The sequence below is a fragment of the Archocentrus centrarchus genome, chromosome 3, assembly GCF_007364275.1.
Source record: "Archocentrus centrarchus isolate MPI-CPG fArcCen1 chromosome 3, fArcCen1, whole genome shotgun sequence".
In the NCBI taxonomy this organism is placed as follows: domain Eukaryota; kingdom Metazoa; phylum Chordata; class Actinopteri; order Cichliformes; family Cichlidae; genus Archocentrus; species Archocentrus centrarchus.
This window is the reverse complement of record NC_044348.1, coordinates 11,920,797-11,933,513: the sequence shown is the minus strand read 5'-3', so window position 1 is coordinate 11,933,513 and position 12,717 is coordinate 11,920,797. Positions and strand designations below refer to the sequence as shown.

Sequence of the window (12,717 nt, the reverse complement as noted above, 5' to 3'; positions counted from 1 at the left end):
TAGTCCAGGCGAGAGGATATAAATGCATGAATAACCATCTCAAGTTCAGAATGAGATATGATGGAGGTAAGCTTAGCAATATTCCTAAGGTGGAAGAAACAAGAGTGCGTCAACGATTTAACATGAGAGTCAAGCATAAAGGCAGAGTCAAAGGTTATCCCAAGGTTCCTAATAGAAGGCTTAACGAATTTAGCAAGAGGACCAAGGGCTATCATTATATTAGAGACAGATCTATCCGGAGCACAGATCAGAATTTCAGTTTTGTCCTCATTAAGTTGAAGAAAATTTTCGGCTAGCCAGCTTTTAATGGATTTTAAACACATTATTAGTACCTGCAACTTTGAGACATGTTCATGCTTGAAAGAAATATACAGCTGAATGTCATCAGCATAACAGTGGTACGATATTCCCTCAAAAGTGTTTAGAACATGCCTCAAAGGGAGCAAATATAACAGAAAGAGCAGAGGGCCCAAGACAGAACCTTGGGAGACGCCATACGCAAGATAAGCAGAGTCGGATCTGAAATCAGAAACTGCCACATGAAATCGACGATTTGACAAGTATGAAGTAAACCATTTCAGGGCAGATCCAGATATACCCACCCAGCGATGTAGTCTATCAAGTAAAACTTCATGGTCTACAGTGTCAAAAGCAGAAGAAAGATCCAACATCACTACAACGGAACATTCTCCTGCATCCCTACTCAACAAAACATCCTTGGAGACTCTAAGGAGAGCTGTCTCAGTAGAATGAGCTCTACGAAAGCCAGACTGAAATTTATCCAGGATATTATGTTGTTCCAAAAAGGCAGTAAGCTGCTTAGCAACAACCTTTCCAGTATCTTAGATAGGAATGGTAATTTAGATATTGGTCTATAATTATTGAAAGCAGCGGGGTCAAGTTTGGATTTCTTTAAAAGTGGATGGATGACAGCGGTCTTAAGATAAGCGGGAACTTGACCTAAGAGCAGTGAAGTATTTAACATAGAAAGAATACATGAACTGATGTGCAGAAAAAAATTTTTAATTAGGGATGCAGGTAGAATATCCAGGGAACACGAAGACACTTTCATAGATTTAACTAATTTTAGCAGCTCAGGTGCAGAGATCGGAGGGAAACTTTCTAAGGAGAAAGACAGGGCTGGGGCAGGAACGGTCAGCGAACAACTGGACTGAAATATTTGTCCTAAGAGCGCTGTAATTTCCCCATTGTGGGATCAATAAAGTATCATCATCATCATCTTTATGTATTATCGAGAACCATACACAGCCCCAGTTAACAGCAGACAATCTACCTTAACATAGTATAATGGGTAGCATTAGCTATGGCAACTCTGTTTAGTTAGCTAATGATTGTGGGCTATGTCTTGGGGTTGGTATACTTAAAAATGAATGGTGATATTCATATATGATTATCTTCTGGGCAGTGGCCAGTAATGTAAACATTTTAAATATTAATGCATAAGATATAAAATGTTTCATAAATTATTCCTGGCCTAACTTAAAACTGTTATATTAAAAAAAACAAAAAAAACAAATGCAAACACTACTTTCAAATTTAAACTGTAGCAGCAACTTCAATGTTTGACTCTGGGCTTTATTTTGAGCCCCTGATGCTTCTTTTGTGCTTCTCATTCATGAACTCTCTGGATTCTCTTTCAAATGATTCGTACGTAGGTGGTAGAAGAGGTTTGTGGTGTTTGAGCCTTGATTTATGGAGACCGGTGAACAGCATAATTTGCAAAGCATAGTTTTCTGGCCCGTGTCATTTTCATAACCAAACCACATCCATGCTACAGAGGCAGGAACATGCTCCTCAATTAGTCTTGACTGGACCTTCTCCCAGTTCTGTCTCACAGTCTTAAAAAAGGTATATGTGGTACTTGATGATGCTGAAAAAAATACTGCTGTACACAGTGTATTCTGCAACACCATGAAATAAACAATTTTATGTCACCATCCAGTATGTATCATCATAATGCCATGAACAACCAAAACAAATTAAAATCACAAACAGAAAACACACAACATTGAAGAGACTGAAATCCATACATCTTCACTCCATCAGAAACTGATGATTATAATTATGGCACTGTGGTCATGTCAGTTTGTGGAGATGATTGCCTATACAGAGCATACAGAGAGGGGTTTTCAACCTACGCAAACATACTACTGTGCATCTATCCATTCTCTTCCGCTTATCCTGTTCAGGGTCGTGGGGGGGCTGGAGACTATCCGAGCTGTCATAGGGCGAGAGGCAGGATACACCTTGTACAGGTTGCCAGCTGTCACAGGGCAAACACAGAGAGACAGACAAGCATCTACACTCACATTCATACCTATGGGCAATTTAGAATCACCAGTTAACCTAACTCCAGTAACTGCATGCCTTTGGACTGTGGGAGGAAACTGGAGTAAACCCATACAGACACAGGTAGAACATGCAAACTCCACACAGAAAGACCCAGGCGGACAAGACCTTATAGCTGTGAGGCAACAGTGCTAACCACCACACCACCGTACTGCCATTCCCTACTGTGCACCCAGCAGTAACTCAGCTGTGCATAGGTCAAATGCTGATTGGTTGACAAGTGAGCTGGAACAGGGAAGGAAGTAAAATGTGTCTCCTGTTCCAGAGTTCCTGAGAAATGGGATACGCACAAAAAAAACAAAGAAAAAAACCACAAAAACATCAAAGATTAAAAACACAGCATGAACACAACCTCTTTCATTGCTTTATAACTTTGCTCTTCTCCGCAGCTGCCATAAACCAAACCAGCAACAGCATAAGCAAGAGTAGCCCACAGACCGGCTGTCCCATACGTTGAATTCCGCCTCCGCCTGGCGAGAGACGCTCTCTGCAGGTAGACAGGCTGCCACGGTCAGCAGGCAGCTGTAGATGCTGCAGTAACAGCATATCGGTTGCCCGATTCAGTGGCTGTAGCCTCGTATTTAACAGACAGATATGAAAGTGAATTGAATTAAAGTTTTTGCAAAAGACAAAAGAAAAAGCACATTCCTCAAAATAAAAAAATTCAAGAAACTATTCTTTTGATAGTTTACAAGCAAAACCTACCATCACTGTCATTTTTAGACCAACCTCTGATGTAGCTGCACACAAACATGTTCTTTAATATCCTATCAATACTGGATGTGTGTAGGCATGTATAAACTGAACTAAGTCTGTCTGCTACACCAGCAGGGAGTTTTTACAAATTCCTGATTATATTATTTACACAAACAGTTCTACAGCAGGCACAATACAACACGCTGCTTTTCAAATCCCCCCTCCCAAAAAAAATCAAAGCTTCTCCTGGAGGAGGGCATTGCTTTGATCTGGCTATCTCAGACAGTTTTGCTCTGATTTGAGCAGCCCAACTCAGAAACTTTTCTCAGGCATCTCAACAGCTGATTCATAGTGGGTTTTGTTTGAGGTTTATGTGACTCCTACCCCACGGGGAGCTGGGGATTGCACAGGTTGGTTGCCATGGATGTAAGACAAACCTGCACAGGATGAAAAAAAAAGATCTCCCCTGAAGCTCTGCTCAGCAGGCTGCATATTTTCTGCGTTGTGTGGACCAAGTGCACAAACCTCACAGCACTGAATGAAAACATGCAGTCCTGGGAGACTTGCTGACAGACCGGCGGCTGGAAGGGGAAAAAAAAAAAAGGCGATGTGCAGAAAACTCAAAGGCCGCCAACTCCGTCTTTACTGTGCACCCCGCCCATTCGTAGTTGCTCAGCTAACTTTTGGCTGTGAAATGACCTGAAAGGCAGCAGTCAGGTTCATTTAAGGATGAGATATAGAAATGCTGTGAAATATTTCTCTGAAGAAAAGTGCAAAAAAATGTAATGAACCATTACTGTGGGATGAGCGCCGCTTTGAAACGCTGCCCACAATTAACAGCTCAAGCACTTGTTTTCATTGTGTTAAACCGCTGAGTGTTTTTTTTTTTTTTTTTGTCTACATAAAAGATGCCCTTGAAGATTTTTTAAGCACAAAAATATAAGCACAGAGTCCGACAGAAAAACAAAAAAACATTTTAAATAGATTTTTATGAGTTCCTTTTATTTCTCAGTGTCTCCTGAGTGTTTATCCAGCTACATTCCTCTAATTTCCTCATCCCCCTCTCCCTTCAGCAGCATCATATAAAGATGCCTAATTGAAGGCTTTGCACAGAACAAATGACCACATTAGCCTACCCCCTTTTAACTCGTCCTGCTTCCTGTCTGTGGCTGTAATGCATTAGATACTCTGCTTGTTCTCTGTTGTCTCTCAAATTGCAGTGCAGGGCTGCCAATCATTTGGAGACTATGTCAGCAAGAGTTGTTTCTGCTCCCACCCCCCCCCACCCCCACCCCAGCACTAGAAAGCTTGCCTGTCCATATTTTTATTATTATAATAAACTACAAAACTGAAGCAGAACAGCACAAGTATTGAGAAAAGTTTTTTTTTTTCTCCTAAAGACGACTGAGTTTTTGGCTCTTTCCTTTACTGCCATTATAGTCTTTAAAAAAAAAAAAAAAAAAAAAAAAAGCTGAAACAAATCTCACACTCACACGAGTCGAATAAGAAATAATTCATTCATATTAATTCAGCATCACTGAACACTCCCCAGATAGGATCTACGGATTAAATGCTTGACTTGGGATTCTTTTATGTCTGCACATGAACTGCAAAACAGTTCTGTTTTCCACTCTGTTAAAATCTTAAAAACCTGCCAGACACCAGACACTCGGGTCCCTCCGTGCCTCCCATATATAACGTGCCACAGCGAGTCTCCTCGATGTGACAAAGGCTCTTAAAACATCTACGCCAAACAGAACAATGCCACGTGGGTGGCTCTGGTGTGCGTGCGTGCGTGCGTGTGTGTGTGCGTGTGTGTGTGTGTGTAAACAGACACTTAAGACTGTGAGCCGAAAAGTCTGCGTCTACATTTGAACAAACATGCGTTTTGATTAACACAGATTTACCTCAAGAACAAGACAGACAGAATTCAACAGGTGTTTGGAGAGGAAATTACGTTGTGTTTATTGTAAAGTTTGTTTGTTTTTTTATCATTTTTACTTTTGTTATGTTATCTTTCATATTTATAAGCTATCATTTACTAAGTAATCAGTAACTTTCAAAGCGTAAACATTTGGTAGGAGCAATGTTTAGTGGTCTTCATTTGGTTGCGTCACCCATGCAGGAAAACAGTTCTGATCCACAGACTGTGTATCAAAGACAGACATAACATCCCTGGAATCACTGGTCTGTGGACTTTTATTATTATTATTATGGATGTTAAATTTGGTGTGCTTTAAAACAAAACAAAACAAAAAAAAGTTGGCGTAAAACAAAATGAGCTCAGGGGGGAAATGGAGCACCTGAGTCTATTTTAGTAGAATACACCAAAATGGTGAAAAGACTAAACTCCCCCTGCCAATCAGTAAAAGCAGCCATGCTGACCGACTGTGTCAGTAAACTGCGTTTTTGCAACAGATTATGACCATTTTGTTTTTTTTCAATAAATATTGAGTAAACATTTATTGTACTGTTGGGATGCAACAACCTCATCATTTATAAAAGGATTACATTATTTTTCCCATTACTTGATAAAAATGCTTAATGGGATTCACAGAAAAAAAAAAAACTCTAATGTTTTCCAGTGTAAGCGTTTATAATTTGATCCAGTCACAGCATTAACTGATAGATGGTTCTCTTACAGCCAGAGCAGATGTTTTACTGAGTTACTAGCAGCCTAATAGTTCATAGTAACTGTTTGATCCATAAAGGCAAACATGTTATAAGAAATGTGAGCGTTTTTAGATGTTGGTCTGCATGTTGGTCAGCTACAAAGCAAGCTGCTATGAATGGATTCTAAATGGATCCGGATGGGATGAGCTTCAAAATGCATTGAAATGGATCCGGGCCTGATCCAGTCTGAATCCGTGATCCTTATCAATTCTGGGTCCCTCCTGCCATGCAAGTGGACTCAGACGTGGTTTACTGATTTGTTATAGAGCCTATGATAGGCTACCTTGGAGTGGATACAGTTCTGGGTCAGCCCGCTAAGGCTGATTTAGGTGATTTTCAGTGGAAAAATATGTCGATGTTTGTTTGAAATCGTTTAATAACTGAATCTCAACCTGTGAACACATTTCAACATTAGCATTTATGCACCTACAACAACTTATAAAAGCATCATATCATTTTAATTTCATGGACTGGTACTTATACAGCACCTTTCTATTCAATGTTAATACTCAAAACACTTTATCACATCATACACACATTCATCCAGTGCTTTTATCTATACCTAAGTACTTTTATCTAGCATTCAAACACACACACACACACACGAACACACACACACACCCTGGATAGGTGGATGTATCACGGGCAATTCAGGCTTTAGTATCTTCAACACATGAACAGGGGATCAATCCACTGACCTTTTGATTGGTAGACAACCCGCTCTACCATCTGACCTTTATTTATGTATTTTTTCATTATTTTATGACATTTAGAACGACAAAGCTATATCTGCTCATCATATTATTGAGAATGATTGTAACTGTTAGTCAGGTTCATTCATTTGCAGCCCTCATTTAGTCTGCAATAAATAAAACACTTTTAAACAAACAAAAAAAGAAACTTAGCAGCTTTACAAAATGCTCTAATATGTGAAATATTCAGTAACAATTCAGCTGTGACTCTAACATCCTGAACGTCTGTTGCCACTTGTATTATTCAGCTTGGATGTTGGAAGCAGCCACCAGTGTTTGTTGACTGATGGGAGCTGATGTTGACAGGGACCTCTGTTTAGTTTGGCAGAAGCTCACACTGGCTGCCATTCCACAGACCAAACTATGAGAGGGCTGCTTATTTTCAAGCAGCTACCAGCTACCGCAGCTGACCCTGAGCGCTGAGGTTTTAAGGAGAACTCTAAAGGGTAGACAGAAGAATACATCTATAGACCTTTAAGTAGGAGTCCAAATGCAATTTTTGTTTTATCATAGAAACAGCAATATTTTGACCTAAGTGCTGTCAGTGTGATCGAAGTCTAATATAATTCCTCTGTGCCACAGGGCTCCATTCTCCATTACCAAATCTACAAAACCAGATTAGATTTTTTTTAATTTTCATAACTGGGTTAAACTTTCAAATTTTGGTTTTCTGCAGCAGCTGATCAGTTTGGGGAAGAGTGCCACAGAAAGCAGCTGGTACAAGCCTTACGCTTAAAGTGTCAGCAGTTTTAACCGCGTCTCAGATGCGTCACCCTTCGTAAACTTCAGAAGAAAGACAACAGCATGGGTTTTTTTTTTTAGCTCCAGAGCCCGAAAAGACACGAGAAACATCTCAAGACAAAAAAACAGGGCATTGCCCCTGCAAACCGCGACTGAAACACTGTGATCATGCGAGTCACTCCTATAAATCTTTTACGTGTCGGGGGGAGGATAACAGCACGTCTTTTTTAAAACTTAGAGACATCATTAAAGTGAATTGGCTTAATGATATGTCTGAAATTGTACACTGAAGTCAGAAGCTCTAAGCTTGCTGCCCACCCATTTCAGCCATCGTATGTCAGCTATCAGCCGGAGTGAAGGAAGGCAGGGGGGGGGGCACGCAGAGAGAGGCAAGTTGCTACCTGTGAGTTGTCACTGAGCGAAAGGATGAAGAGGAATGAAAAACAGCACAGCGATGGAAGTCCACTTCAGCCCCTTTTAAGATGTGTTTATGATGAGATAACTACAGCCCAGGACTCTAAATATGACAGGTTTGATTCATTCACAGGATAAAGGTCAGGACCTTGCACAGGAAGAGAAGCCTCAGCACACATACCTGACAGATATTTACACCCCCAACATGGTAGCGGTAAGGAGGACAGAAACTCTGTTTGCTCTGATGTGGAGCCTTATTGCACGCAAACTGACTCACCCACTGTTTTGACAGCACCCACACAAACCTTCACTCCTTTGAGCAGACGTCAGCTCGAAAACACACAAAAACATCTACACATGTATTATCACAATAAACATTTGAACTCAGCTTGTGCTTAGGCACACGATGATTAAACACGAAGACAGAACTCGAGTCCTACCTTGAAAAGCGGCCACGTTGCGCGATATGAGAAACTTCAGGCTGAAGCTGGACGTCTGGATACGGTTCTGGATGTCTCGCCGGGCCGCCACCTGGTACTTCTCCTCCATCTTTTTGGTGCAACACGTGGAGTTCTTGGACGCACACACCTGAAGATCTGAACCTAAGATTCATCAACACTAAATTTTAGTAGCTTTAAGCATTACGGATTAAAATATGACAAAGGTAAAATGCACGGAGGGGAAGTTTGAATATTTTGCTCTTGGTAAGGGATTCAATGGCCCCAGTTTGTGCCTCACTACCATTAACACTTAATCACAAATTAGAGGAATTACAGCCACATTTTAGACATAATCCCCCATTTCCAGAGGCTCAAAATTAATTGGACAAACTAGCAGAATTTTAAATATGATTGTTTTTAATACTGCAAAGGATGAAAATCCTTTTGATCCTTTGCGGTCAGTGACTGCTTAAAGTCTAGAACCCATGGACATCTCCAAATGCTGTGTTGCCTCCCTTGAGATGCTCTGACAGGCCTTTTCTGCAGGCACCTCCAGTTGCTGCTTGTGAGTCTCTCTACATTCACTTTTGTCTTCACTGACTGTAAAGCATGCTCTATTGGGTTGAAATCTGATGACTGACTTGCCCATTGAAGAATTTCTCTGCCTTGAGAAACCTGGGTTGCTTTTGCAGTTTGCTTTGCTTCATTATCTTCTTGCACTGTGAAGCACTGTCTGATCAGTTTTGCAGCATTTGGCTGAATCTGAGCAGAGAGTACGGCCCCCCCCACAGGCTTCACAAGTCATCCTGCTGCTTTTATCAGCAGTCTCATCATCAATAAACACAAGTGACCCGGTTCTTCATGCCCATACGTGCCCATGCTGTAACACTGTCTCCACCATGTTTGACAGATGATGTGGTATGCTTCGGATCCTGAGCTGTTGCTCTCCTTCTACATTCTTTTCTCTTCCCATCGTTCTGGTTCATCTTGGTTTCATCCGTCCAAAGAACTGTGCAGGCTCTTTTAGATGTTTTCTGGGAAACTCTAATCAGAACTTCTTGTTCTTGAGTCCAACCAGTAATTTGCACCTTGTTGTAAATTCTGTATTTACATTCATGAAGACAGTGTGGAATTGGACAATGATATGCCTGCCTCCTAGAGAGTGTTCTTGCCTTTTTTAGAGGTTGTTTTTGTTTCTGTTAAACGTGGAAATAATTCTGTCATCGTGCAGTTTAGTTGTCTTCTGTGGTCTTTCGGACCTTTTGGTGTTGCTGAGCTGATCAGCGCATTAATTTTTTTAAAAATGCACCAGATTGTTGATTTGGCCGATACTGAAGTTTTTGCTAGCTCTCTGGTAGCTTTATTTTGTTGTAATGGCCTCCTTCACTTTGGACACCATATAAACATACATAAATTACAGCAATAAATTGTGAGTGAATTTGGAACCAACAGATTGAAACTGTGATCAAGAAACGGCCAAATGTATGTGAACCATCAGCCGCTGATCCTGAGAATTACTTCAAAACCAGAAGCTATTCATAAGACGTTGGTTAAAAACAGACATTAGAACGAGGCTTTCCTAGCAGCGGACAAGTTGAAAAAAATGTTTTACTGAAGCAAGAAAACCCAAACAATGAGATCCGGAGGTGAGATCTGAGTAAAAGCATTATCATCTCCCTCAAATGTTGTCCTGAGTATTCCACTGCTAAGAATTATAAGCAATCTCCCCACATAAGGGACGATCAAAACATCCACAAAGAGCCCGAAAACTCTGCAAAAGCCTCTCTGACATGCCTAGACAGCGTGTGCTGAGCTGTTGCCAGAGACACTATCAGCTCCCTGCGAGCTTCAAGAGTGAGGGAAGAGAGAAGAGCAGGCGATGGCACACGTGGAGGAATTCAAAGTGTTCCTGATAAGACAACATGAAAGGGCCCCAGGTCCTACTTTTTTAACCTAAATGCTTTCCGGGACTATTCACATTTCCATCACTACAGTCAACAGCATTTTTGGCTGAGGTGATAGACCTCTGACTTGCTGTGTTTTGACCTAAAACGGCACGTCTTATCAGACGGGCACTGTCGAACATGGAAACAGCTCTGTATCTCAGATTCCTGGAATTTCTAGGGGCTGTTTTTCCACAAACTTCGCCTCAATTATAGATAACTTGTAAAAAATGACTTTCAAGCATCAGCTATACTGCTCACTATCTCTCATTACACTACCTTATGTATCTCAGGACAATAATCTGAATCCATCAAGGGAACAATTTACATCTTTCTGATGTCAAGATGCACTTTAAGCTCTGGAGCCATTAGAAATGTCAGAGTTTTTAAAGAGTGGCAAATGTTTTTACAGGGTTAGGAGCCACTGAATAAAGAGCTTATCTTGCTTAAAATCTAGTTTGCAGTTGTGCAATGAAACAGCACCAAACCCTAAATCCGCACAGCCACACAGGCTTGTTTGAGGTGCAGGAGTGATGATGGCAATATAAGGGTTATTAAAAGGTTTAGGAGGCATTTGAGGCCTTTCGGTCAACTGAATCATTTTTCCTCACAGCAGCAGGGAAATGAGGTGATGAAGTTTATAGGGAGCAGTTTGTGGCAGGATGGCAGTCAACACCATTAAGATTTACTTTTCCAAGAAGAGGCCAGAGAGCAGCAGGCGCAGGAGGGGGCAGCCATCCACAGTCAATGACAGCCTACATGAAATGTCCACACCCATAATAACCCCCACCCCACCCCCCAAAAGAAAATCTTGAACCAAATTACCATGGGTGGCATTCATAAAGTTAAGTGAGGCCTAGTTTACCTAACTTTACTCAGAATAATTCCTGTTTATCTCTCCAAGCCACTTATCTGCGGTAAACACCTGAAAGAGAGCTTTTCATCAGGGCCCTATAGTAATCTCAGCAGCTTCATGGAGATCAAACATCCTGATTTATACTTTTTTGTGCTGCTTGTCTGCTTTAAAAAAAAATTAGGGCAATTTCCAAATTTATTTATGGTTGCCCGACATTTGCAACATATACGTGATAATTACTACAATATTACACTACTGTAACAGAAAAATGAGTGGATTTGTTCTGTGACCCCAAAACATGCAAGACCTCTTGTTCTGCAGCCTCTGTTATTAACATAACTGCACACACACACACACACACACACACACACGCATATACTTGAAACGTGTTCAAAATGCGCGTTTTGTAACTGCAAAGACAGAAAATGACAGGTTAAAAGCAGCTACACAGACGTTAACAGCTCTGCATTTGTCTGTTCCTTCCAATCACGGTTTGTGGTGCTGATTGATGTGAAGATGAAAATGGGGAATTAGTCATTTGCGTTACTGTCTGATTTTTTTGTGAGAATTCATCTGGAAGGAAAAACTCAACATACCTGGTGTGGGACTTAAAGGCAATAATTGACTTGGTCCGATTTGTTTGAGTTGGAAAACTTTGCGCACTTCGTCGCATTTGTTTGGACTTCCGAGCCCTGAGCCACAGCAACATGCCAGGAGGAAAACACGGTGGACCCACAGCGCATCCATTTTAATAAAATCCCGGGTTAATGATCAGAAAAATGTTTAAAAATAAAAAAAAATAAATAAGTCTACTTGGAAGTTGAGGTTTCTCTTAAACCTAGAGAGTGCCAGTTATCAGGTGAGTCCACATCGCAGGGTTGAGCGTCGACACGTGTGCCGTTTGTTTCCGTCGAGGATTAACCTTTAAATCCACACGCAGGGACAAAGTTACAGCGGTGTGACTTGTCGGTTTCAAAGAGGCAAGTTGTCCAAGTTGGCTGGACCGACAGCAGAGGCGGTACCGTAACGTTACCTGCAGCCAGAGGTTGAATCCGCTGCACAAGCGCAACCAGGCAGCGCCATCTAGTGGACAGAGCTCAGCTTTGATATTCTCAGGCAGCAGACAAAATTCGCTCCAACACGGGAAGAATGTCAACTAATTTTAATATATTAGCATTAAAATAAAATGAACTGCATATATTTTTTAGTATTATTTTTGTGTCGTCCTCATCGTAGCCAAAAGTGGTCCTCTGACGTACACTGTGCGTCTTTACAATTGCCAGGCTTGATCAACTTAAAAATAAGAAGTGGTGGTTTTAATGACGCGTACATGTATGGTTTAATGTTTCATGAAGGTTGACGATGAAAAGTTAAATTTTTAAACCCGTTTGTGAGCTGGTCTTGATGTAAACTGTTGGTTTACATATAAGAGGTATATAATTTTACCCTCATGTGATTATAACCTACGGCTTTTAACCAGGGGCCTGCAAGCAGGATTTGCGCCTAACCCTGCATATTCAGTATTACAAAGGCGGTTCATCGATGTGGCAAACTGTGCCGCAGACTTGACCTATGTTCAAAGTGTGAAATCGCCACCAATCAGTTCTCGGATAAAATAGCGTCAGTTCTCCGGGAGGATCCTCCGGCCTTCAGTGTGTAAAGTTTTTGCGTTTCCCTGAATATCAGGAATATAAACTGATGCAACTTTTTTACCTGGATTTTTCTTTTTCCTGTTGGCTGTAGTTTTGCAGCTCTTTGTACTTGTGGCCCTTGCATCAATTTTGCATGCGGTCTAATTGTTTTTAGTCTTTGCTCTCAGACCCTTAAACACT

At 41.1% G+C, this 12,717-nt stretch overlaps 1 protein-coding gene across 1 annotated transcript in view; it reads right to left on the bottom strand.

Moving 5' to 3' along the window:
- gpc5a (glypican 5a) overlaps nt 1-11,898 on the bottom strand; it is a 153,686-nt gene extending 141,788 nt beyond the window's left edge. The window contains exons 1-2 of the mRNA XM_030724915.1: nt 11,482-11,898; nt 8,087-8,248 (exon numbers count right to left, since the gene is read on the bottom strand). Of these exons, the coding sequence (XP_030580775.1) occupies nt 8,087-8,248; nt 11,482-11,632 (313 nt within the window). The 5' untranslated portion in view covers nt 11,633-11,898. The remainder of the gene's footprint in view (nt 1-8,086; nt 8,249-11,481) is intronic.
- Nucleotides 11,899-12,717: the final 819 nt, after the last annotated feature.